We start from the raw sequence: 27,980 nt of genomic DNA, 5'->3' as shown, positions 1-27,980 counted from the left end.
CATGGTTTATGAGTGAGCCCCTACAACGTATTAAAATAAGAGGTATTGAAAACCTAAATATTTTTGTGTATTTAAAAAAAATAAATAGCTTCTATACGCAAAGTATCGTGGGTATCGAATTCACCCGTACATAGTACAAATACATTTATTTATTAGAGGGTAAATTACAATACCTCCCTGTACTATAGGGTCTGTGACAAAGACCCCCCTATACTTTGTTTTGCGACAAAGACCCCCCTTGTACTATGACTATGAGACAAAGACCCCATTCCGTTAGCTTTCCGTTAAAATCCACCGTTATAATATTTTTGAATTCCCATACTACCCTTATATTAAGAAAAAAAATATTCATCTTCACCGTTACTATTCATCTTCATTGACCTCACGATACACGAACAGGATGGAAAAGGCAACGACGAGAATGGAGTGCTGGTTTAGTATGTGAAAAACTCCTCCAATCCAAACCAACCAACATTTTTAATTCCCATACTACCCTTATACTAAAACCACGTCGTCTGCAGATGTCACATGCCTCTCATTTTGGAAAAAAAGTTGCTGCCTTTTCAAGGACATTCTATCAATGAACTCCAAGAAGTGAATTAACAACAACCCTGAGGCCAATTCCGTCAACCAAATGTTGGTTGGTTTGATTGGAAGAATTTTCCACATACCAAACCAGCACTCTATGCTCGTCGCTGCATTTTCCATCGTATTTGTGTATTGTGAGGTTAGGGAAGATGAACAATAACAGAAAAGATAAATAGTGTTTTTCTTATTATAAAGGTAATACCGGAATTAAAAAAGCTTATAACAGTGGATTTGAACGGAAAACTAACGCAAGGGGTCTTTGTCTCAGAGTCATAGTACAAAGAGGCTTTTGTCGCAAAATAAAGTACAGTGGGTCTTTATCACAGACCCTATAGTACGGGAGGTATTTATAATTTACCCTTTATTAAATTACAATAAACAATTATGGATTTTGATACGTGGAATACCACTTTCCCGATTTCCAATGCTATCATTCAGTATCCACTGTCCACTTGCTGATAGAAAAAATCAACTACATCGGAGTGTATCCCAGAATTGAAAATGTGAAATCACGACCTTTGATGCATAGTTGTGACCCATCATAATTTGATTGTCCTGTATCCTACCCAAGTACATATCTCCTCATCCATACCGAAATCAAATCGTATCGGATGGCTAGAATGTCTTGGTGAAAATTAGCTTGTCGTGGCTTTGCTCCATTAGCAAATGTCCTTTTCTATTATTATTGCCATTTTCACTTTTTCAGTCCTCTCCCTGTCTCCACTGAGTCCATTCCCGCTTTTCCGTCACTGTAAAATTTCAATCGCAACGCTTGCAATTCCTTCTCTCTCTCGCTCTATTGTCCCTCTTCCCTTCGACATTTGCTGTTTATTCAATTATTATTTCCATTTTTGGTAAGCTCCCCGTTCCCGTCCATTGACTGATAGAACCATATTCTTCTTTTTATTATTGCCGTAGGAGGAAATCTTTAGCAGAATGGACCACATTTCCGTTCTATCTGGACACAGCTGCAACAATCGGGAGATTTTTCCAGTGTTGAAGTTGTAGAGGTAAAATCGCTTCTACTGTGGTGAAGTTTCTTGTTATTTCTCATCATCCTTTCTTTTTCTTCCCTCTTTTGATGCTCTATTGGAAGAATTTCTACTGAACTTGAAGCAATCTTTGCTCTTTGTTTAGGTAGACTTTAGGTCTTAATCACTTTTAAATTTGTCGCTCGTAACGTTAATTTTCTTTCCGGTTTAAATGGTACATTTTTCTGGCGTTTTACAAATGTGGTGCAGTCCCTAATTTTCTTCTGGAATAGTTGTAGTTATCCTAGTTGTCGGTAAAAAAACACGAAGAAAAGAAAAATACTGATTGCATGTTCTGTTTTGAATCTTTGATTTCCTCTATTTGTGTGCTCCCCCAATTCTGGTTCCTGTTAAAGGGCTTAGAAAATAACAGAATTGTCTTTTTTGTTGAATACTGAGGGTGTTAGCTGTTGCATAGACTTTTTTTTTTTTATGATTCTAAAGTTGTTATTTTTTTTTCGTCTAATCAAAATAAATGTATGTAAAACATCGAAGTCTTTTCCTTCTGGGTGGAGGGTGGTTGTTAAGTTGGTTGGAGGAGCGTCAGGGACTGTGACCGCAGAGTAAATGCATGGTTGATACCATTCTGGAAACCTTATCGGTCCTAAACAACTGAAGGGAAAACCAAGAAATTTAACTGAATCAAGTGTTATTCGCAAGTCAAAACTAGTCTCCTCTTTATCCAGGAGTAGTATGTTTACTTTATTGATCATTTTGGTAGGCGGGTAAATTGGGTAAAGAAGAGAAAGACTAGCATTGCATTATGCTAAGCAAGGATTTGGTTCAACCAAGGAGGCAGGGTACGAAACTGAATTAACAGTTGGAGGGTTAGTGCAATGTAATAAGATATATTGGAAAGTGGAAATTTTGTGATATCTTTTTTATGCTCTCCATGCTTGATAATGCACGATAATAATGATGACCTTATTTCCTGTATCTGGTTTTGAAAAATTATATAGGAAGCTAGGAGCTCTAATAGAATCAGTTAATAAATTTTAAGACTTCTCTTTCTCATTCTTTGTAATGCTATGGATAATGTAATACCATCCAAGAAAATTGAAAATTTCATATCTACAGTATTGTTATGGTTAGGGAAAATTCCCGATCAGTACCCTGTACTTTGGCTCAAGTGACAATTTGGTCCTCGAACTTTAAAATGCGAAAATCTAGTACCCAAACTTTCAAAAGGTGACAATCCAGTACCTGTCGTTAACCAGTCCGCTAATCAGCTGTTAAAGTGACATGAAAAGTCAAAAATGCCCTTCGAATACCATCTAATTCTCTTTATCAACCATCCAAACATTGACAAAAAACTGAACAGTCCCAAATCCTATTCCTAGCCTCTTCTATTCAAAAAAGTTGGTGACTGTTTAGAAGAATCTAGAATTTGGGACTGTTCATTTTATTGTCAATGTTTGGATGATTGATAAAGAGAATTGGATGGCATTCTTAGGGCATTTTTGACTTTTCAAATGTCACTTAACGGATGATTAACGTACTGGTTAACGGCAGGTACTGGATTGTCACATTTTGAAAGTTTGGGTACTGGATTGTCACATTTTGAAAGTTCAGATACTGAATTGTCGCATTTTAAAGTTTTGGGACCAAATTGCCACTCGAGCCAAAGTACAGGGTACTGATCCGGAATTTTCCCTTATGGTTATTATCAACAGTTTTACCAATTATTACCAACAATTTTACTGTTTGTGTGATATAAGAGACACAATATGATGATTTATTTTTTATTTTTTTGAAATCAGTTCAGTTAGATATTTTGGTTGATTAACTCATATATTGATGGAATTAATGGTTAAAATCCTTTAAAAGCAATTATACTTCTCACTTAATGACTATGATCTTGTCATTTTATTGTATGTCCATGTTTTCTTTTTGAAATTTCATTTTATGTTACAGTTCTAAAAAAATCAATTATACCAGCTTGTTATTTACTTCTTCCCCTTATACTCCACCAAGAGTTCCTGAGGATTTTCATGTTCCAATTGGGTTGCTTCTATCTTGGAATCACAAAGTATCTTAGTGTAGCAGCATTTTCATATGTGTCTTTGTCAGCTCGCTATTTTGTTTCTTTGCCAATTGGTACTAAAAGGTCTGAAATTCTTGGGAAACATTTTTGAGATTTTGATGGTATTTTCTTTTTCTGTGCATGATGGTGTTGCATTTGAAAAAAAAAAAACAAATTCAAGATAAGCTTGTAATAATAAGTTCACCTAAATGTAAGTTCTTATGTGAATAAACTTCAACACAATGATTCCATTTTTACATAATAATGCTCTATCATATTTTTATCCTACACTTTTGTCATAGAGTGAGATTGGTAAGCAATGCTTGATAATATATTGCCTATGTGAGTTAGGTCCTCATTGGATGTGAAAGAGCAAGGAAACGGATGTAACCAAATCCCAATTAAAAGGTATAATGTGGGATCCTAGTTGATTCAGATTGAATGTGGTGCAGATCCAATTAGAGCTATCAATGGGTTGGGTCAGGTTTGGGACAGGGTGTACCAGTCCCAAACTGATTACTAACCAGTTACATAAGATATACCTAGAACCAAACCAATTATTATTCAGGATAATTGGGTCTGACCTGATTAAATTTGATTATACTTGACACGTATGGTTACTTACGATAATAACAACTTACAACTCAATTTGTGAGCATATAACCTTAATAAAAATGACAGTGAAATAGAAATCTGATTATATGTTGATAAAACGAGTGTTTTTAACCAAAATGATCTTATATATTGTCTATGAAATTTACCCTTTAGACATAAAATATAACAAAAATTAATGAAAACCAGGAAACCTTTATATATTATTAACTATATAATCGGTTTGGAATAGCAAGAACCTGTCCTGACCCAATTATTAGTTGGGACAAAACCAGAGAACTGGAACTGACATAATCGGTTCTGTTGGGTAGACCCGACCCATTGACAGCCCTAGATCCAATTACAGCAGTCGAGCACTATCTGTAGATAATTTCAGTAAGATCCAATCATAAAATTCAACATGCAAACCATGTCATTTTATGAATCGAAGCTTGAACTATAAGATTTTGTTGTTGTTGCATATTTTGCATGGATATTTCTTTATAGTTCAATTTAGTTTTTGGTGTTGCCTTGACTTGGTGTTCTTCTGTGCAGTTCAGCTTTTCAACAGATTCAGAGTTCTTGCTTGGGCAAAACTAGGTTTTACTGGCAAATGGTAAAAGTTCCTTCAATTGTCACTTCATTTCTCAGAGTGGTGATCAGTTGCTAACTCTCTTATTAACTCATGAAAACCCTATCACCCATTTGTTTCTGATATAAGTTCCTTATCTCTTAGGCTTTGTGAGATTACTTTCATATTTTTTCATAATTTGCTTACTTTTTTTCCTATTTATTTGTCTTTCTTTATAATGTTCTATATTTTGTGCAGGATGGAGAAACTGCTAGTGAAGGTAGTGATGGGTTTGACTGGGAGAGTGAAGATGAACGTGAATCTAACTTGCCGTTCTCATCTTGTTTGCCACCTACTGTTGCTGGTCAAGAAGAGTTTGCAGCTCTTGGGAAGGTGAATGTTACTTCTCAGGCTTCTTGGAATGTCATTTCTGGTTGCAGCAATTGAAAAATTAGAGCAGTTGATAATGCACTGTAATATGAGATGAAAATCAGTTTGCATTAGAATTATAAAATTTTCCTACAAATAAATTATGCTTCCTTGGTTTATTATAAAAGAAAGAAGAAAACTGTTTTGTTGATAATGATGATTAATTTAGGAACACCTAGAGACAGTTGTTCATGAATTATCTTCACAGGTTTGTGATGATCTGTTTATATATTTGTTATCTCCCCCACCTTTGTTTACTTTGTATATTCTTGTTTGTGTCATTTACTACATTATGCTCTTCTTAACTGTTGCCCAGTTATTGTGTGGCTGTTTAAATGAAAAATATTTTATTGAATTTAATTTTACTATTTTTGTATGGAATGCTTATTGGGACATTCCACCCACTTGTTTACAATTCAGACTTTTTGATGGCCATTTCCAATCTACCAGAGATTTCCTTTGTCTTTTTCAGGCAAGTTCATCAGCTGGTCCTCCAGAGTCCAGTTTATTTCAGCATTTTGTAAGAATGGGCTTCTCTGAAAAGCTAGTAGGAAAGGCACTTGAAGAAAATGGTAAAAATGCTCTTATTTTTCATAATCTTGAGCATTACAACGAGGGGCTGCATTAATTATGACTCTGTTTTACTTTTAGGAGAAGGCAATGCAGAAGCAATACTGGAGTTGCTCCTCACATTCTCAGTGAGTTCATCAATGCTTTCTTTCTTTATTTATTTTTCCTGGTTTCAACAATTGTTACTGTTGTCATGATCTGATAGTTAAACTGGATAAATATGCTCCCTCTCGAACTTTTGGTTGCTTTCTGATGCAAATCAACTGCAGTGGTGTTCTTGTAATGGGAATTCTTATTCATCAGGTCCCTGCATTGTAGGCTTTTTCCTTCAACTGATCACTGGGGCTAGTGCAGCTCTATCTCTTTCTCTCCCTCCCGACTCCACAAATTTCCTCCAAACCCTGCCATGTGGAAATTGAGTTATGTTTCTTACATATGCCAATGGATATGTAACTAAAGGACCAAAAACTTCATGAAATATACTTTGAAAATGAACTATTTAACTTATTTTGAAGAGGGGAAGTTTACCTTTAAAAAAAAATTTAGAGGGAAAGTCTGATGTAACTCAATAAAAAACGCAAATGGATAACTAGGTTTTAACACATTTAATTCTTGATCAGGTAATATGTTCTATATATCGTTGTCTTTATGAAGGATTTTAACAAGAACTCCATCATGGAGATAGGTATGTTTTTTGGGTACTTAAAGGCCCATTGCCATTTTTATTAGCCAATCTAGTGTATATGTGTTCTTCCAGGTAACAACTCTACAGTTTTAGCAGATTGGGTAGAAAGGAAGTCATCTTGTAAACTTGATTGCGTAGTCATTCTTTTATTGCTGCAGTTAAATTCAGTTTGTGTTAATGTTGTGGGTGCAATATAGGTGTGGTCTCATTTCTCTTACATCTGTTGATGCATTTCTCTTTCACAACTGAGGTCTGGGTCCATTTACTATTGCCTTTTTGTAGGCCTTGGATCACTCGTAGGGGCTTATCCTCTCTGATGTCCTTGTGGCCAGCTAGCAGGTATGGTAGGAGAGGGTCTGGGTCCATTTACTATTGCCTTTTTGTAGGCCTTGGATCACTTTGGAGTGTCTTCCCTTCTGCTCTCTGCTGTGGGGGGTTGAGAAAAAGAGACAGAACATTCTTCAAGGGGAAATGTTCCTTTACTGGAACTTTAATGGGGAGAATCAACAGAACTCTGCTGAGATGGGTTCTCATTTTAAGGGTTTTTTAAGGGCTCCACCATAATCATCTCAGGTAGATTTGGGAAAAATACCCTTTTTCCTTGTAGCTAGTGGGGTTTCTGTCTATACAAATTTCATTTATTAAAGATGTAAGTTCACCATGTGTCAAATTGAACACTATTAAGTCAATCTTTGATGGGTGTTCATTGGGAACCTTGGTCCTTAGCAATCGGCAGTGCCTACTGAAATGCTGTGGCCCAAACAGATTCTGGTGAGTTGATGAAGGCTGAGATTAGGACCTTTCTCAGAGGCTATAAGCTTGTATCATGCCCTAAGTCACGGACAATGATGGTGGAACTTGAAAGGGGACTTGATATTGGACAGAAAAGATGAAAGTCTTATCAGGACGAATTTGCTGGGTGAAGGAGGGAAATTAAGGATCTTATGTGAAAAAGATATTCAGATCCCGATTGTGAAATATAGATAAAGTAGATCAGTCTCTTTCTCTAGGTAACTTCGTACAAACTTCTTTTCATTAATTCAACCTCAAACTTCCAATTACAGTGATCATTTATAGACCCAACATATGGAGAATTGGCTCTACCTCCACTTAAGATTCAAAAATGATCAAGAGCAAATTCTAATTGCTTCAGAAGTAAGACAATCCTATAGGTAACCCATAGTGAAGCTGAAACAAGGACTCTAACTTCCAAAAGAATTCTAACAACACTTTATCCTACTGCAACAAAATAGGCCAAACACAAATTCAAGATTCACCCAAAGAAATAGAAAGACTGAAATCTTGTCACATACTGATACCCTATTACTAAAATGACCATAACTTACTAATTTGGGTTTAAAAGATCTTGTCTCGTTTAATAGGTAGCTCAATTACTTATCCAATGACTTCAAATCTTGCAAAACAGACAATTTTTTACCCTTTAAAAGTAGGACGAAAGAACAATGATGCCATTTTATCTTCTACTTTTTTTTTTGTATTGGAAATGGTGACTTTCATTAAAATTGGTAATTCATCATTATACATTGTCAACCACTTAGAAAATGAGTGTTGACCCCAATCAAACTAGAAAGTTACAATTAGGGCTGTTCACGGGTCGGGTTGGGTCGGTTTACTGAGGTTTTTCCAACCGACCCGACCTGGTCGGGTTACCTGAGATGGAAACCGAAACCGACCCAGTGTTAAGCAAAACCGACCTGGTTGGTTTGAGTCGGGTTGGGTCGGTTTCGGCTCTAAGTTCATCCATGCCCCCCATGGCCACCTAGTTTTCTGGAAATATATTTAAAACTGAAATATGTATTTTAGAAATATGTATATATATATATATATATATATATATATATATATAAACAAAACTATACATACAAATATATTAGAATATATATTTTCTGGAAATATATATCTGACATATTTCATAATATATATTTTTTAGATATAGATATTGGAATATATATTTTCAGATATTTCAGTTTTTAGTTAAGTAGGAACTAAGTTGGTTCGGTTCGGGTCGGTTTCGGTTTTCACACAAGAAAACCGAAACCGACCCGAACCATCGGTTTATGAATTTGTACAACCCGAAACCGACCGGTGCTGATGAAAACCCGGCCGACTCGGGTTGGGTCGGTCCGGGTTGGTCGGGTTGGGCCTTCTTATGAACAGCCCTAGTTACAATACAGCCCAAAAAAGTTCTCCTTGAAGGCCCCCTGTTTTGCCAAACCATCAGACTCTATAAACTAAATTGACCTTTTTAAATTGACTAACCCTATCCCTAAGACTCCAATCAACTAGAAAATACTATCAAATGGCTCAAATTGACCAAAACTGGAAATGCTTGAGAAAACTTTGTTCATGTTCGACAGCCTGTTCTGTCCACGGGCTCTCTCCACATGACACATTAGTTCATACAGCCATGCTTTCAGCATTGTTAGTGTTGCATGGACTTTATATGGGCTAATGTGTCACACAGGGTGGACAGCACAGGATGTCAAGCATAGACATGCAAGCTTTTTTTTTTTTGATCAGCAAAGAATTTATTTAGTTAATAAATGAAAGCAGGTTACAGATTCTTTAGCTACTCTGCAATCCAGAGTATAGGATTACAAAAGTCCCAGATTACATAGAACAGCATCCCACTATTGTAATGCAGCCAGCTACAATTTTGCCCAAAAAAGAGTGGGTCTTTCGAGCCCCTGTTTTGCCAGACTATCTGCCAATCCATTTGCTGTCCTTTCAACCCACCCAAATGTAGAGTTAAATATCTTAGCAAGACTGTCTATCTCCCTGAAAGCAAATCTGTATTCCCATGGAGCTGAATTTACTTGCTTAGCCCAAGAAATGACCAAGAGTGAGTTCCCTTCTACTTCCAAATCTCTAGCTTCTAGATGTTCTGCTAATTTCAGTCCCCATAGGAGTGCCATTGTCTCAGCCTGAACCGAGTCTCCATTCCCAATTGGTCATGAGAACATAGCCACAATTTCTCCAAGATGAATTCAAAATACTCCCCCTGTTCCTGCTCTCCCAGGGTTTCCAAGGGAGCTACCATCAAAATTCAGCTTCAATTTATTTGGCTCTAGGGGTTTCCAATCCATCCTTGTAATTTTTTTATGCGTGCCCATTTGAACCACTTCCTCCCATTTTCTCATTATAAGGAATTAGGAGAAAACTGATTGCTCTGTAAATTTTTCTCTTGCTTCCATGCAACATCAGTTTTCTTTGGGAGGTGGGTTTTATGTATACATTGTTTGCAGTTGTGTATATGCGCGCATCTCTTTTTTTTTACCTCATTTCAATGAATGGCAGATTCGCTAATTTTCTTTTCATTTAATTTCCTTTTTCTTTTGGGGGTCGGAGAGACAATTTTTTAGGTAGGTGATCCGGTGCATTGTATCTTTTGTTGGGACCTCAGGCCTTGTCCCTTTTGTATCTTCTTCTGCATCTCTGATGTAGTAATTCTTTTCTTGTCATTCATAAGAGAAAGAAGTGATTACAGCATTTTGCATTTCTCTATGTTGGTCCTTAATTACTCTTTTTTTAATAACTTAATTCTTTCTCTTGGATCTTGGTTTCAATGTTCTTGTTTATTGCATATTTGATTCTTGCAGGTTCTTGAAAATTCTCCTAGAGAATCTGAACATGTTCACTCCAACCCCTCTTCAGAAAATGAAGGGGATCTTATAGATGAGCTCTCAGACGTGGATGACGATCTTCAAAATGAGGTAGTTCAACTCACCAACTACTTTTTCTACCATGGCAATTGATGCCTGAAAAGGTTAACTAGCTTGTATTGAGGCAGAAATATACATATAAAGTGGTAGAATGTAAATATGATCATTTGACTTTGAACTATTGGTTTTCCCCATCCAAGACCCTAGATAACTGGGACCAGCATTGGATAATGGCCTTTAGTGGTACAAATATATTATGCAGATGCAGTGATGCATGGAAAATATCTTAAAGGGTTGTGATTCACTAAGTAGATCCTCGTGGCTTCACAGGAAAGGGTGCTTTTGACCTATAACTGGGACACATTGGATGATGGCCTTTAGTGGCACAAATATATGTTGTTGCATTTCAATAAGCAGACCCAGAAGGTCCTACATGATAAGGTGCTTTTGACTTGTTGATTGGTGCCAGATGGTAGTGCCTATCTATGGGAGGGATAATTTTGAATGTGATTGGTTATGATTGTGTATAGAATGGTCCTCATTAGAGGTGGTGATGACATTCTAAAAGTTGCCTTTCTGTTTAGGGTCCTAATAAAACATAGGCATGGGTCTATATTACCCAAATACTGAAAGGACATGTGTGGTGAACAAGGTCTCGGATATGGATTTTACCCCAAAAATTGAAGTATCCAATATGATTTGAAACCCTTATAGGTGTCACTTTTTTTGCTATCTAACCCTTATTGGTATCATAGGCATGGGTTATTGGATTATGCTGGTACTTCTAGTAAAAGTTGATTCTAGTGGTGTGATTAGAGGCTATAGCAATGCCAAGGAATCTCATTTGTTGCAATATACGCTACAGGAGATGCATGATTAGATGTGATTCAGACCAATAAGAAATAGTAAAAATATTTCAGATTATAGCAGAAGAGGAAGAGAAGAAGAAGGCAACAAGAGGAAGAAGAAAGAATGGCGAAGGACTTCCATAATCTCCTCTTTCTCCACTCTAATTTTTTATTAATCTTACTAAGATTACATAAGTTACAAGTTTTCCCTTAAGTGGGCATCCGCCTCATCAACATACTTAGAAAACATAAAAAGAATTAAAGGTCCATAAAGAAAAGGCCCATTAAGAATAAATAAAAAGAAAGAACTAACCAATAAGATAATAATGGGCTAGGGCCCATTCGGCCCAGTCTCTCTACACTCCCCCTCAAGCTGATCATAGATATCAATCATGTCCAACTTGCTTATATAGTGAACCAACTTTTTTTTAGGAACACCTTTTGTCAAAACATTAGCTAACTGTTCTTCAGAAGCAATAAATGGCAGATAGACTTCTCTTGAAGCAATTCTCTCCCGTATAAAGTGCTTGTCAACTTCTATGTGCTTAGTTCTGTCATGTTGAACAAGATTATGTGCAATGTTGATAGCGGCCTGGTTGTTACAATATAACATCATTGGCTTTTCACAGCCTATACCCAATTCTTCTAAAAGTGATCTCAACCACAAACGTTCTGAAACTCCATGTGTCATTGCTCTGTAGTCTGCTTCAGCTGAGGATCTAGCCATTACAGACTGCTTCTTACTCCTCCATGATACAATGTTTCCTGCCACCATAGCACAGTAACCTGAAGTGGACCTCATATCATCAATACATCCAGCCTAGTCAGCATCAGTGTATGCTTTTAGCTTCATGTGTCCATGCTTAGCAAACAAGATACCTTTCCCTAGAATCCCTTTTCGATAGCACAGAACCCTCTTAGCAATTGCTAAATGTGCATCTCTGGGAGAATGGATGAACTCACTAATTACACTAACTACATAGGAAATATTTGGTCAAGTCATGCAAAGATATAATAACTTCCCAACTAGTCTCTGGAACACTCCCCTATCAATCAATAGTTCACCATAATAGCTGATAGCTTATGATTTAGGTTTATAGGAGTGGAAGCTGGTTGAGCACTCAAGTTGCTAGTCTCTACATGATGATCAAGAACATACTTATGTTGAGAAATGAAGATACCATCCTTAGACCTGGCAACTTCAATTCCCAAGAAATGTCTAAGTTTACCCAAGTCTTTAATTTCAAAGTTAGTGTTAAGAAATCTTTTGAGATGAGTAACTTCCTGAGTATCATTACCAATAACCACAATATCAAGAACATAGACAATCAGAAAGGTCACTAAGGAATCTCTCCTCTTAACAAACAAGGTATGATCAGACTGAGTCTGTGTGTACCCAAAAGTAACAAGGGCAGCTCGAAATCTGTCAAACCAGACTTTAAGGCTATAAAGGGACTTCTAAAGTTTACAGACCTTCCCTTGCATCTCCTTCCCATACACCTTTGGAGGTAAAGACATATAGACCTCTTCATGTAGGTCCCCATTCAAGAAAGCATTTTAACATCAAATTGATGAAGTGGCCAATCAAAATTAGCAGATAAAGATAGAAAAACTCGAATTGAAGTCAATTTGGCCACTGGGGCAAAAGTCTCTAGGTAATCAATACCATACATATGAGTGTGTATCCTTTAGCAACCAAACAAGTCTTAAATCTTTCAATAGTACCATCTGAATGATACTTGATAGTGAACACCCACTTACAGCCAACCGGTTCCTTTCCCTCAAACAAATCCACAATTTCCCAAGTATTCTTATGCAAAGCATCTAATTCAGTCATCATAGCATTCCTCTATTCTGGTTTGGACAAGGCTTCTGGGATAGATCTAGGAGTCACATGTGTGGAAACAGTGGCAAGAAAGGAATAGTAGGAAGGGGAAAGAAGGTTGTAGGACAGGTGTTTGGAAATGCAATGGGTTGTACATTTCCGTTTTGATGCAGTACAGGAGAAGGCCAATAAGTTCTATGCAAGTTGGGACCATTCCAAGACACGTAAGAAGTGGAAATGACGCCACCGGTCCATCTTAGTAAATATTTACCGATATAGCATCATCACAGGAATTCTATCTTAGTACGTTTTTACCAAGTTGGCGCCATCTTAGAGTTTCCATCTTAGTTCGTTTTTACCAAGATAGCATTATTTCGAATTTATATTCAATTAAGACTTTCCTTTTGAAAGATTTTAGTAGGATTCTATTATGGAGTGTTTTCAAATTAGGATTAGGAGACATAAGGGTGTATGCCTATATAAAGAGTAGTTAGGGGAAGGCTAAGACAGTTCTCTTGTTATCAATTTTCTCTTAATTGTTTAGTGAAGAATTATTCTTTCTAAAATTTGACTTCTGCTCTTTTCTTTGAAGCTTTTCTCACGTGTTTCGTTTCCGTACTGCGTCATTTAGTATGGGAGCTCAAAAGTTGATCCTTCTTCTGATTATGGCTCCTAAGAAGAAACTAGTAGCTCACATCATGGAGCATGAACTCAACAACAAAACACAAGAGGAAATGGCGGAGCTGGGAAGACGAATCGAGGCACTTGCTGAGGAGGTGAAGTCGCTACGTTCTCGGTCGGAAATAGGGGACAACGACTCCGACGCAAGTATCTCCACGTGTTCCCTTTCATCATCAAGGCAAGCAACTAGATCGACTGTAGTTGCAGGTAGTGATCAGAGACGGTGGGAAGCAGGTCTCAAGGTTGAGATCCTGGAATTCCAAGGAGGCATGACTCTAGAAGAATGGATTGGCTCTTCGCAGTAGAAGAAATCTTTGAATTCTAGGAAGTTTCGAAAAAGAAGGTTGTGTCCTTAATAACCACTCGGTTTAGAGGACGAGCAACAGCATGGTGGCATCAATTGAAGGTTATGCGGCAGAGGAGAGGCAAGAAAAAGATTAAGAGATGGGAGAAACTCAAGACAAAGATGAGGTCAGAAATCCTATCCCATAATTATATTCGTTTACTTTATCAAGAATTGCAAAATCTAAAGCAAGGAACTGATAAAGTAGATGAATATACAAAGAAGTTTCATCTATTAGTGGTCTGGAATGAGTTAGCTGAAACCGAAGACCAATTGGTGGCTAGGTATATAGGTGGGCTGAGACCAAATATTCGGGATATATCAGACCTATTTGACTGCTATGATGTTTTTATGGCACATCAACATGCTCTAACCATAGAAAACAAAGCAGTTGACCTAACCAATTCGGTCGAACCCAAACTAATGTGGCCAGACCACCCCATGTAATAATCCTAACCCGCCTTCAAATCAGCCGCAGTCCCGCGGACTGAATCAAAACCAAGGATGTGGACCTAATCCAAGCCAGGTGGGTTCACTTGGACTGTTTTAAATGTGGTGAACCAGGCCGTAAATTGTTGAATGTGTGAGGGGTGATAAAAGAAAAGGGGCGATGTTTGTAGAAGATGAGAGTGAAACTCAATTAGAAGCATTTGACTGTTTAGCCCCTCCTGTGTTTGACTCTTATAATGAGAAATCTTAGAGGGAGAAATGGTGTATGGGGATGTGGGAGAGGCCTTGGTGATGCAATGATCATTCCTAACTCTTAGGGATGAATCATCAGATTGGCTAATAAATAATATTTTCCACACCACGTGTACTATGGGTGGGAAAGTTGCAAGCCTTGTAATTGATAGCAGGAGTTGTGGGAATGTTATAGTGGAAGTAGCCATCTGCAAGCTGAACTTAAAAACTCAACAACACCCTCAACCCTACAAGCTTGTATGGCTAAAAAGAAAGAATGAGGTTTCAGTCACATAACAGTGTCTAGTGAGCTTTTTTATTGGCAACAATTATAGTGATCATGTATGGTGTGATGTTGTATGCATGAATGCCTGCCATTTGCTACTTGGGCGCCCTTGGCAATTTGATGTTCATGACGGACGAAAGAACACCTATTTTCTTGAGTTTAAAGGGAAAAGTCTGACCTTATGTCCATCACAAGAGACTAAACTGAAACCGGGGAAGGGTTCTAGCCTTTTTGCCATGACTGATTTCACTAGTGCTCTAAAAGAGACCGGTGTTGTGTATGCTTCAATTAACAAGGGGCTTGACCTGAAAGGTGTGGAGGCTCCAAAGGAGGTGAGGCCTTTGCTTGGTGAATTTAGTGATGTGTTTCCTGAGGACTTACCGGTAGGATTACCACAATTAAGGGATACCCAACAGTGATGAAAAAGATACGGTCCGAAACGCCTGTTTCCAAGTGTTTCGGACCCCCAATTTTTTTTTAATAATAAAAAGCATGTTAAAATCTTTCCAAAAAACCAAAATGTGAAAAAAAACTAAAAAAAAAAATAAAGTTTCGGCCGTTTCTAAGTATCGATACGATACGACCGAAACTCGTATCGTATCAATACTTTGAACCTTGCTAGTCTCCTCAACAAGGCCCATTACAGGATTTGTCCTGGTGATGAGTGGAAGACAACATTCAAGATGCAGGATGGCTTGTATGAATGCCATTCGGTTTGTTCAAGCCTTTTATTGGTCAGTGTGCTGTGGTATACTTTGATGATATTCTCATATATAGCACTGATATGAACTCCCTTTTGTTGCTTCTTCGAGATATATTTATGACTTTGCGCAGGGAGCAACTTTATGCAACATTGAAGAAGTGTATTATTGCCACAGATTGGGTTTTATTCCTTGGGTATATCATCTCAAGGGAAGGTGTTTCTGTAGACCTAGAGAAGGTTCGTGCCATTGTTGAGTGGCCCATCCCCAAAACACTTATTGAAGCACAAAGTTTTCATGGTTTTGCAAGCTTTTACCGGCGAATCATATCAACACTGTTATGGCACCATATACAAATTGTATGAAGGCTACAACCAATTTTGTGTTTATCACTGAAGCAGAGAGAGCCTTCACTGAGACTAAGGCACAGTTGACAACTGCACCCGTGCTAGCCCTTCCCAACTTCTAGCAACCCTTTGAGGTTGATTGTGATGCCTCTAAGGTTGGAACCAGTGTTGTTCTCAGCTAAGGCGGTCGGTCCATAGTCTACTATAGTGAGAAATTGAATGGATCACGCCTCAACTACTCAACTTATGATGTGAAATTCTATGCTATGGTACAAAAGTTTAAGAACCTCCAAGAAGAAGTCCACAACAAGTTGTAGGTAGCCAATGCTAAGTACAAACAATATGTTGATGGAAAAAGGAGGAAAGTAGTATTTGATACGGGAGACTATGTTTGGGCCATTTTAACAAAGGACCACCTACTGGTTGGGCAACGTGGAAAGCTAGCGCCAAGGAAGGTTGGACCATGTGAGATCATTGAAGTCATCAATGAAAATGCTCATAGACTAAAGCTACCCAACCATATACGTACCCATGATGCTTTCAATGTCAAACACTTGGTACCTTATGTTGGCGATAAGTTAGATGATGATTTGAATCCGAGGACGGATTCTCCCCAACCCTGGGAGGATGATGCAGTACAGGAGAAGGCCAATAAGTTCTATGCAAGTTGGGACCATTCCAAGACACATAAGAAGCAGAAATGACACCACCGGCCCATCTTAGTAAATATTAACCGATATAGCATCATCACAGGAATTCTATCTTGGTACGTTTTTACCAAGTTGGCGCCATCTCAGAGTTTCCATCTTACTTTGTTTTTACCAAGATAGCATTATTTCGAATTTATATTCAATTAGGACTTTTCTTTTGAAAGATTTTAGTAGGATTCTATTTTGGAGTGTTTTCTTAGATTAGGATTTTATTTTTTAAGGAGTTTTAGTAGGATTCTATTATGGAGTGTTTTCAGATTAGGATTAGGAGACATAAGGGTGTATGCCTATATAAGGAGTAGCTAGGGGAAGGCTAAGGCAGTTCTCTTGTTATCAATTTTCTCTTAATTGTTTAGTGAAGAATTATTCTTCCTAAAATTCGACTTCTACTCTTTTCTTTAAGGCTTTTCTCACGTGTTTCGTTTCCGTATTGCACCACGTTTGCCTTTGCGAAGAGCAATAGGGAGATCAAGGTCAGGGAATGTATTAGTAGTGCAAGAGGCTCATATGAAGGTGTGGAAATAACTTGCATATTCTTGAGTCTTTTTCTTTGGTACCACCTTTAGACAATAGGATGCGAAGAAAATGTGGGAGGATGAGCAGGAGGAGTTGGAGCAGGAATATGAGAAGAAGATCCAATAGAAGGCTTGATGAGAGGAGACTCAATAGAAGACTCAATGGGGATTGGAAAAGGGATAGATGGTGACATTGCAAATAACTCCTCTAAATGCTCCCCCTCAGGAGAAGTACCAAAGAAAGAAATAGACTCAACAAATGTGACATCTCTGGAAACAAAGCGAGTGGCATGAATCGGATCAAAACAGCAATACCCCTTTTGTGTGGAGGCATATCCCAAGAAGACACACTTGTATGCTTTAGGTTCAAACTTATGTCTTTGGTGACTGTGAACATGAACATAACAAGTGCACCCAAACACTTGGAGATAAAGAGAGAAGAGATCCTCATTTGGAAATAAGAGGCTAAAGGGGGTTTTAAAACCCAGAACTCGGGAAGGCATCCGATTTATCAAGTATGTAGTTGTAAGGACAACATTCCCCCAAAACTTAACAGGAATATGAGAAGCAAAAAGGAGGCTCCTTGCAACCTCAGCCACATGTCGGTTCTTCCTTTCTGCCATTCCTTTTTGTTGTGGAGTGTAGGAACAAGAATTCTGATGAATAACTCCAAAGGTATCAAAGTAGGAGGAGACATTTTTCTCAAAATATTCTTTTGCGTTATCAGATCGGAATATTTTGATCCAAGTATTAAATTGGGTAAGAATAAGTTCATGAAATTTTTGTACAATATTTGGCACTTCATCCCGGGATCTCATAAGGTAAATCCAGGTGTAACGAGAGAAATCATTAATGAAAAGGATGAAATACTTGTAACCCTCCATAGTAGATAAATGATATGCCCCCCACACATCAGAGTGCACACAATATGGAAAGGAGAAACTGGTATTTTATTACTCATTGAAAAAGATTGTCTACAATGTTTTGCAAGTTCACATGATTCGCAATGAAGACTCGATAGGGATATTCCCTTAAACATTTTTGGAAACAAATGACTCAAAATTGAAAAAGACAAATAACTAAATCTCAAATGACATAACATGACTGTATCGACTAATTCTGATGAGATAGACTCCAAAGCTACTGCACTAGGTAGTCCAGGACTTCAATCAGAGATTTTCGGCAAATATATTCCATTCGCCTCATGGCCACTCCAAATCATCCTATGAGTTTTCAGGTCTTGAAAAACACAATGAGTAGGAAAGAAGGTTACGTTGCAATTCACAGAGGCTCTAATATTCCCTTTGCCAGAGACGGGAGCAAGAGACCCATCGACAAGTGAAATCTTCTCTCTACCAGAGAGGAGCTAGTATGGACAGAAAATGTTAGATATGCTGGTCATATGGTCTGATGCACCAGTATCCAAGGAATTCTCACGATTGCTTGAGGTCATAGCATGATTTGCAGAAGCACGAATACCTGAATGGGCAAATGCAGATGAAGAGGTGTTGCTTGAGGAGGAAGCTGCAATAGTAGGCCCCAAGTGATTAATTAACCTCCCATATCTCTCAAATTCTGCCTTCATTGCTGCCAGTTGCTCCACAACAGATTTTTCTTCACTTTCTCTATTTACACCTTCAGATGCTGTAGTAACATTTGCATTCTTGGGCTTTTCAGGCTGACCACCTTTCTTAAAGTTGTTTCGTAACCTATCTAGAAGAAGATCTGGATGAAGTTTCCAACAAGTATCCTTAGTATGTTTCGGTTTCTTGCAGCAATCACATATCACCTCTTTCTTCTCAGTTGACCCCTCTAATTTTATTCCAGCATGTGCAAAATGTTTTGAAGGTGGTGGACCTTGTAACTGTACTTGTCACCTGCTCTCTTCACTGCTCACCATAGAATATGCCTGAGCAAGTGTTACTTCATCCTTGGCTAGAATATTCCGTCTCGTAATATCAAATTTAGGGTTAAGTCCTATAAGAACCTCAAACACCTTGTTTCTTCCCACAAATTCCCTGAATGTCTCTGCATCCTTGGTGCTTTCCCATACAAATGCTTCCATAACATCAATCTCCTGTCATAGTGACTTCAACATTGAGTAGTAGACAACTACACTCCTCTTCCCTTGTTTCGGATTTTTCACATCATTCTTCACTTTGTAGGCCCTTGCAACATTAAATTTTCGAGGATATGTTTTTGTAGCATTATCCCAAATTTCCTTGGCTGAAGTTATTCAAAGATAGTGTTGACTTATGTGGGGCTGCATAGAATTTACCAACCATCCAATAATTGTGTAGTTATCCTGCATCCATTTCTCATATATAGGATCAGCCTCTTCCAGTTTCTCCTTACTGCCCGTGAGAAACCCTAGTTTTCCTCTACAAACATGAATCTTTACAGATTGTGCCCAAGCTAAATAATTTGTTCCTTCAAGTTTGATTGTAGTCACTCCTGTCAAAATGGAATCTACGAGACCAATCCTTGACACTGGGATCTGCTTCATCTCACTTCTAGATTCCTCCATTGGTCAGACGAAAATAAAAAAACAAGGTTTTCAAGCTTTATAGACCTAATTGAGGTTAGTCTAGCACTTCAAAATCCCAAAACTAGGGTTTCACTGTACCTGGCCTCTGGGGAGAAAGAGAGAAGTAGCTGCTCCAACTAGAGCTTCCCAAACCTCTTCCAACTGCAACTGCCCACTTTCGGAGATCAAAAGGAACCCTCCAAGCCTTGAGCGCCACACCCAAACAATCTCTTTAACTTGTAACTGGAAACTCTCTAGGTGGCTAGGGTTTTGGGCAAAAAATCAGTAGCCCCACTTTCTTGGCAATCTATAGCCAGACTCTACTCTCCAAACCCTATACCAACTAGGCATATAAGTTCTCTGAATAATCAACAACTTATCTCTCCATACACCTTTTGATTAGAAGAGTGTATGGGAAAAGAAAAGAAAAAATAAAAGAGAAGGAAGACCTGCTTTGATACCAAGATGTGATTCGAACCAATAAGAAATAGTAAAAATATTTCAGATTATAGCAAAAGAGGAAGAGAAGAAGAAGACAGCAAGAGGAAGAAGAAAGAGTTCGCTAATCTTCTCTTTCTTCACTCTAATCTTTTATTAATCTTACTAAGATTACATAAATTACAAGTCTGCCCTTAAGTGGACGTCCACCTCATCAGCATACTTAGAAAACATAAAAAGAATTAAAGGCCCATTAAGAACAAATAACAAGACAGAACTAATCAATAAGATAATAATGGGCTAGGGCCCATTCGGCCCAGTCTCTCTACAGCATTGACTCGTTCAAATTGTATTTAATGATTTAATGATATAGTTGCAAGGAGTTATCTTATGATGATTATAATTTGTCATGTAAAATTATTGCATTATTTTCCTTCCACTGTATTGGCTGCATATGCTGGACTTATTTAATCTGTTACTTGTGTAAAGAAAGTAAAGAGAGCTGAATGCCCGAATATATACTGAAACATATCAAAGAAAAAAATTGAAACAGTTTTGCTCAAAGGCATTGAAAGGGCAAAGGCAAGATGCTGTCACTGTGTCACTTCACCAGCAAATACACATTATTGTATGCAGGACTTTCAGGAGTATTCAGAGAAAATGCTTAAAACTGCATGAGAACTGTAGGATAATTCATCAAATTGGTTACAAATCTAGTGAAGAATTTGCAAATTCATCTAAATGATGAATATTGTCATGCGATTAGTGAGAAAATAGAGAAAAATAAAAAAAAAATGACTATTCCAGTCCAGTACTTAAAATGAATGCATTAATTCTCTATTCAAATACAGTACCTAAATATTAAGGCTTGATTAATTAGTAATATATACATTTTTTGATAAGTGAGATATTTGTATTGCATTAAAAAGAGGGAAGACCCCTCCAAATAGCTGTACAAAATGTTGCATATATGATCTTTACAAGCCTGGCTTATAAGATTCACAAAAAGCATACATATCTCAGAGATTAGAGAAAGGATAAAAAATAAGACAAAAAGCGTGGTTATTCATCAAAAAAAAAAAGAAAGGATAAAAAAATTGAAACAGTTGAATGATTGACTATTGGTATTAAATTTGGGAATTACTATAAATGATAAAGTTGCTGGTAAAGATTTATTTACTTAAAAGAATGAACTCTTAAATAACATGATAACTAAAATTTGTTTTCTAAACACCATATTACAATGCTGGCTTTATGTCCATGTAATCCTTCCGACAACTATATATGGTCTTCCTAACATGGGTGGTGAATTTCGATGTGCATATCTCAGTTCCACAAATGACCTATATAATTAGGACCCATTTTTTAACCATTTGTTGGTCTATTGGGTCTAGGAATGGCAATGGGGCGGGGATCATATTCCCCGCCCTCGACCCCGATTATGAAATTAACCCCCCGTAACCGTCCCCGATCCCCGCCGGGGATGAAATTTGTCCTCCATCCCCGATCCTCGATAGGGATGGGTTCCTCGTAGGGACCCGAATCCCCGAAATTTTTTAGATAACAATATTTATTGGAAAAATAAATATACGTAAATAAATAAAAATTTTAAATTATAAATAAGTTTTTAAATATATTTTGATACATATATATATATATATATATATATATATATATATATATATGCATAATCGGGGTTGGGGCGGGGCAGGGACCTCAATCCCTATCCCCGACCCCGTCCCCGCCCCGCCAAAACAATCCCCATCCCTGACCCCATCGGGTTGGGGAAGTCGGGTCCCCGTCGGGGATGGGGAAAAATGCCATCCCTAATTGAGTCTACAGTATTGTACTTATTGGGTGAAAAGGTTTGGCTTGTCAAGTTGATTATCAGAAACTCCTTATTTGTTTTGATGTATGCCTCTTTTTTGAAACAGTGCAGTATTGTATTGATAAAAAAAAGAGATACAAAAGGAGCCCATGAACATGGGACTGTACTTTGGGAATGTACAACTTATAATGTTTTATGACATCTAAATTGTGTATAAAATCACCCACCCAAGAAAATTATGTGATTACAAATAGGTTTCCATGTTCAAAAAAGGAAGTATAATTTCTGCTTATAAAGAGGGCATGGTTGGCCAACCATGAAAGAAGCATTACTGTCCTTTTCACCACCACCTCATCTGAGCTTGCCTTATTTTCGAACACTCTAGGATCCAATAGTCTGATCTTGTGGCACTGTGAACTCAGCGTGGAGCTTCAAGCAAACTTTGGTAGGTTTTAGACGTGTTAAAAAGATACAAGTAGAGTAACAATTATATCTTGTGTATTTCTATTTGTTTATGCATGGAAAGTGGCATGTTTAATGTAACAGTTAGAAGAATACTATTAAACCCATAAAACCTAATTGTTAGTCTCTCAGCAACTAGAAGGTGTAGGATTTCTTGAGGATCTGCAAAAAAATTATATATGCCAGAATGATCTAACTATCCAAGAATTACGAGCCAAGCCCAAATTAACTAATAAGCTGGGAGGGATTGACTGGATATGGACCTAACCTTCGCCATTTTTAGCAAAAAGTTGCCGCCCTAAGGTTCAGGGATGCTATGTGTCTAGAAAGATGATAATTTAATTAGAACAATGCCTTGGCTGAGCAAATAGCCCATCTTTTTTTTTTTTTTTTTTTTTTTTGTAGTGAGCCCTCTGCCTTCATTAATGCAATGATATAAAAAGTAATTTCATTAGAATAATAAAATTGATAATGTCAATTTTCTGTGCTGTATGACACTTCCATGGAGCTCTTTTGTGGTTTTTGTCATTTTAATGTAGCCAGTAGGGCTTTCAGCATGTAGGACTTGGAATGGATCTTATTATTATTTGAGAATCCAATGATATATTCATATATCCAAATATGGTTTCAATTGTACATGAATTGGGCTTGGATTGGTTTGTATATTGCTAATCCTTATAAGAAGGAAGTTAGAATGTTTTTTTTTATAGGGTTTAGACCTACAAATTTTTTTCTCTTTTTGAGTAAACAAATAAGACTACAATGTGCGAAGAAATCTAAATGACTACATTTTGGAGATGTATACAATTATCTATTGGGTTGAATTTCAATTGGAAATATATCCTAATTTGATTTGTTATAAATGAATACATCATTTAAGATTTGAATATCTTGAATAAATTTCATTCAAACGGATCCAGGTCGTGATCTGATCCATTGACAACCTTATAGCCAAGGAGATTTGTTCTAACGGATTTATTTTACAGGAAAGCATGGACCCATTATCTGACAAGGAGAAGAAATTATTGCTTTTGGTTGATATGGGCTACCCTATAGATGTGGCATCAACAGCTATCGATAGATGTGGTGTGTATCTGGGCTAAATTTGATAATCTAATAGCTATAACTTGCAATAAATGTTGGAAGATGACAGTTAAAACATGCATACATCTGACTTGGAAATGGTATATCTTATAAAAAGAGATGGGCGTAAAGTAAATTTTACTACAATTCGGTTTCTTCCCAGATGAATCTGAGCTAAATTGTCTGACATTTTATTCAAAATTTTGACATTTATGGCCTTGTAATGGTTCCTTAGGGGCAGTTTGATAACAGCTGAAGTTGTTGAACTGAAAAACTTCTTTGTCTCTAGCAAATAGGTTTTTGAGGAGGTTGTGGGTTCCTTGATGGCTGAAGTTAAGGTTGGGTAGATTACTATACCCTTGAAATTTTAATAGTTAATTAATATCAGTAACTTCAGTCATTGTCAAACGCCCTCTTAGGTTGCTAAGCTTGGTAACATTGAGACATATGTCCTTCTAGGTTCCTTATTCTGTTCATCAGCATCTCTTTATTAGGTTTCTGCAATTCTAAATTTTAAATTATGGTATTATTTTCTGTTCTCTCCCTTTCCCTAGTTCATTGCCCTTGATTAGGTGTTAATAGTCATGCCAAGTTTTTGATTTGCAAGGTGGGCTTTTCTACTTATTAATTTTTAGTACTGATCTATTAATATAATTAATCTTTGCTGATAAAAAAAAAAGAAACTCCATATTTCAAGTGATGTTCATGTAAATATCCTTGGAACTTCTTCCAACTATTATTCTTATTACTTGTTGAAATGTTTACAGGTCCAGGCTCCTCGATTATGGAGCTGACTGATTTTATAACAGCTGCTGAGATGGCAAAAGCAGTTGATGATGCTTATGTAGATGAGGTACCTGCTGAAGATCTGGTGCTTCCTTTTTCTCATTTTAGATTCTGGTGTACAGTAATTTGTAGATAAACTTTTAACTGTAGATCTAGTTTGAATTATCAAAAACATTTCTGATCCTTGCCTTTATTTCTGATAGGTACAATCAGAAGATCTTTTCAGGGTATCATCTTTTAAATTTTCTCAGGTAGGACCAAGCCATTTCCACAAATCTCCTAAAGGGAAGAGGAGGGAGTACTTTGAAGATGAGAGGTGGGAAAGGAAAAGGCATAAGGCCTGTGAGAAGAAGATCATGGATGAAGATGATGAGGATACAATTCGTCTCCCAAACCCAATGATTGGATTTGGGGTCCCAGGTGAACCATTGGCCATGAGCCACAGAACACTTCCAGAGGCAGCTATTGGACCTCCCTATTTTTATTATGAGAATGTGGCACTTGCTCCCAAAGGAGTCTGGCAGACAATTTCACGATTCCTGTATGACATAGAGCCAGAGTTTGTTGATTCAAAGCATTTCTGTGCAGCTGCTAGAAAAAGAGGTTATGTTCACAATCTCCCAATCCACAACAGGTATCCTCTTCTACCAATTCCACCACTTACCATTCATGAAGCACTGCCACTGACCAAGAAATGGTGGCCCTCGTGGGATTGGAGAACTAAGCTAAATTGCTTACAGACGGTAACTGCTAGTGCGAGACTGACAGAGAGGATACGCAAAGCCCTTGATGGCTGGGATGGTGAGCCACCTTTGAAAGTTCAAAAGTATGTGCTTGATGAATGTCGAAGGTGGAATCTGGTTTGGGTTGGGAGGAACAAGGTTGCACCCCTTGAGCCTGATGAGATGGAGATGTTGTTAGGATTTCCAAAGAACCACACAAGGGGTGGTGGAATCAGTCGGACAGAGAGAATCAAAGCACTGGGTAACTCATTTCAGGTTGGCATTCTCGGCTCTCTTTGCATTCTCTCTATTTATATAAATATAAATGTCTGCTGTTAAGGTTGACTTATTTCAGGTTGACACAGTGGCCTATCATCTGTCTGTGTTGAAGAACATGTTCCCAAATGGCATCTCCGTCTTATCTCTCTTTTCAGGGATCGGTGGTGCTGAAGTTGCTCTGCATCGGCTGGGGGTCCATTTGAAGAATGTAGTCTCAGTTGAAATTTCAGAAACAAACAGAAACATTTTCCGTAGTTGGTGGGAACAAACCAACCAAACGGGAAATCTGATCGATATTGCAGATGTGCAACAACTGAATGGGGATAGACTGGAAAAATTGATAAGCTCATTCGGTGGTTTTGATCTTATTGTCGGTGGGAGCCCTTGTAATAACCTTGCGGGTGGGAATCGGGTAAGTAGAGATGGGCTCGAGGGTAAACATTCTGCTCTATTTTATGATTATTTTCGCATTCTGGATCTGGTTAAGTGTATAATGGGAAGAGATTAATGGATTTCAAGGGCTTTATTTATTGTGATGCAAATGTAAGTGGATGATGCTACCTTTTAATCCCTATACTCCTAAGTAGACTTAATTCATGAAAAATGCTAACTGATAACAAATCATTCTTACACTTTACGTCTTTAATCTAGTACTAATGAGCGGAACCCAACTGTACTGAGTTCGGAACTTGCTTGAAATTACACGTAGTTCCAGGTTTCAGAAGGCTGCTTATGTATTTGATGTAACGGAGGTCAAAACAACTTCACTCTCAGATAGTCAGATATGTAGCTGTATATTCGTCTCTTTTTATATATGGCTTAAATTTTTGCTTGCTTCTCCTTTTACATCCAAATCTACATACAAACATTAATGTATATATAAGATAGTGAAGTAGGGAAAGTTGCATACCGTATAAAAAGTAAGGAAAATAAAAAAAAATGCAACCATGTAACCTATACCTTAGGCTCAGTTTGGAAGGAATACAAATACAAACATGTAAAGTGCAAAACCTTGTATTTTGTGTTGTTTTTATATGCATTTGTATTGTACATATTTGTATTTGTACTCCTTTCAAACTGAGCCTAAACCAAAACAAAAATAACAATAACTATATTTAAGCTACTGTATAAAGGGTGGGTCTTGGTTGCTCGGTGCAATAGTTGGGTTGCTCCATTGCGACTTGGGTGGTGAGGGTTCATACACCTATCCTTCCCTAGACCTTGCATTGGTGGAAACCTGGCTTGAGCCGGCTGGATAGGCCAAAGCCAGGTTGGCTTAGCTTTTTCTAAGTTAATGCAGTTGATCCCTTGAAGTCCCAATGCCAAATTTCAATATTCATGAATCTAGTCCATGCAGCATTTTTGAATCGTAATTGGATCAAGATTCAAGAATCATTCCAGAACTGATTTTAAGGTGAGCACAATGAGTATGGGATGATGGGAACCAGACTGGCAGGTCGATTTATCCATAATTCTGACTCGATTGGGTATTTGGATTCATAACCTGCTCCATAAAGGGTTTACTGTATCATTCCCACCTGTATTAGAGTTAGAGCTGTCAACTGATCGGGGCTGGATCAGACAAGGATTTATCTTGACGTGAATGTGGAAGATCTGTGGGCGCATTATTGGGATTTGCTGCTTTTTGTTAAGTGCTCTTCGCATTAATAAATTCCTTGGCCCAAAGAGAATCCCGTTCGGAAATAACCTTTTTGACCAACTTTGGAAAACGTTTCTCATGAAACAAAACATGGCTTCTTATCATGTCAATCAAAAAACAAAGAAAGCTTCTGATTAATTTTTTCTTTTTTATTCGTTTCTTTAAATTGTTCTAATACGTCACCAGAACATGTAATTAAATTGAGTTTCATCATGGTTTTCCAATATGCTGTTTTTCTTTTAGTGCTTCGAAGAACAAGCTCAATCGAACTGCTTCCATAGGAGACATTACATGAATGTTTTACTTATCTTGGCACCATTCTTCTCCAGTCTGCCGTAGTTGAGACTTGAGAATAAGATCAAATGAATGAATGAACAATGACCCATTTATAAATAAAAATTTCTACTGTTGGATCTCTAGCAGGTGATATTAGACAAAAAGGATAAATATAGATTCAAAGACACCATGTGTATTCATTGAGATGTGCATGTGAAACCTGAACAAAGAAAAAGTAAAACAATTTTGGGGCCCAAAGAAGTACAAAATGTCTTGTTCTGACTCTTATTTTCTCTTATCCGGAATCTCCATCCACTCATCCTATACTAACACCTTTTACCTTTCACATTTAAGGTCTTTTGCCCTTTCACTTCCATGCTCGTGGACATTATTCATTGATGTCATCTCTAAGCTTGCACGGTAACCTCCCCTCTCTTCCCATGCATCCCATCAATATAATCATTTGGTCTGTAATATTATTCTTATTTGATCGCTTGGGCATTATTTCTTACTTTCAACTATCTGTCGTCCGTAAAGCTTGACTTTTCATCATGGGTTCCTTACTATAGTTCTTGGTTGAAATTTATGACAGTTCAAGAAGTGAAATGGAAAGAATAAGAGGAAAGAACAGAACAAAAAGAGCTAGGCTACTAGAATGAGTCTGCTTCATGATTTTATCTATTATTTTTATCAAGCTCAAGTTATATTGCTAACAAATCTTCTAGTATCTACTTCTGCCACTTCATTTCCAGCCGATGGGAATCCAGTTTTATGACGCAGACCATATAAAAACTGGTGGATAAATGGGTGT

The 27,980-nt window shown here is 37.5% G+C and overlaps 1 protein-coding gene across 11 annotated transcripts; it reads left to right on the top strand.

Moving 5' to 3' along the window:
• Positions 1-1,256: 1,256 nt before the first annotated feature.
• Positions 1,257-25,837, top strand: LOC104593172 (DNA (cytosine-5)-methyltransferase DRM2-like). 11 transcript variants are annotated; one of them, XM_088900016.1, is made up of 12 exons: positions 1,298-1,339; positions 1,507-1,598; positions 3,994-4,050; positions 4,789-4,849; positions 5,063-5,197; positions 5,706-5,805; positions 5,885-5,931; positions 10,109-10,222; positions 23,350-23,449; positions 24,214-24,317; positions 24,436-25,230; positions 25,310-25,837. In XM_088900016.1, exons 4-12 carry the CDS (start codon positions 4,847-4,849, stop codon positions 25,739-25,741), a joined length of 1,830 nt encoding a protein of 609 aa, XP_088756142.1. In that variant the 5' UTR covers positions 1,298-1,339; positions 1,507-1,598; positions 3,994-4,050; positions 4,789-4,846; the 3' UTR covers positions 25,742-25,837. The 11 variants fall into 11 exon arrangements, with proteins under 11 accessions (XP_010251209.1, XP_088756144.1, XP_010251208.1 ...); XM_088900018.1 differs by lacking the exon at positions 3,994-4,050 and having other exon boundaries at positions 1,281-1,339; positions 25,320-25,837; XM_010252906.2 differs by lacking the exon at positions 3,994-4,050 and having other exon boundaries at positions 1,283-1,339.
• The last annotated feature ends 2,143 nt before the right edge of the window (positions 25,838-27,980 follow it).

Source organism: Nelumbo nucifera, chromosome 3 (assembly GCF_055504915.1).
Source record: "Nelumbo nucifera cultivar China Antique chromosome 3, China Antique-T2T, whole genome shotgun sequence".
In the NCBI taxonomy this organism is placed as follows: Eukaryota; Viridiplantae; Streptophyta; class Magnoliopsida; order Proteales; family Nelumbonaceae; genus Nelumbo; species Nelumbo nucifera.
Note: the sequence above shows the minus strand (reverse complement) of the source record. Positions and strands in the feature narration are given on the sequence as shown.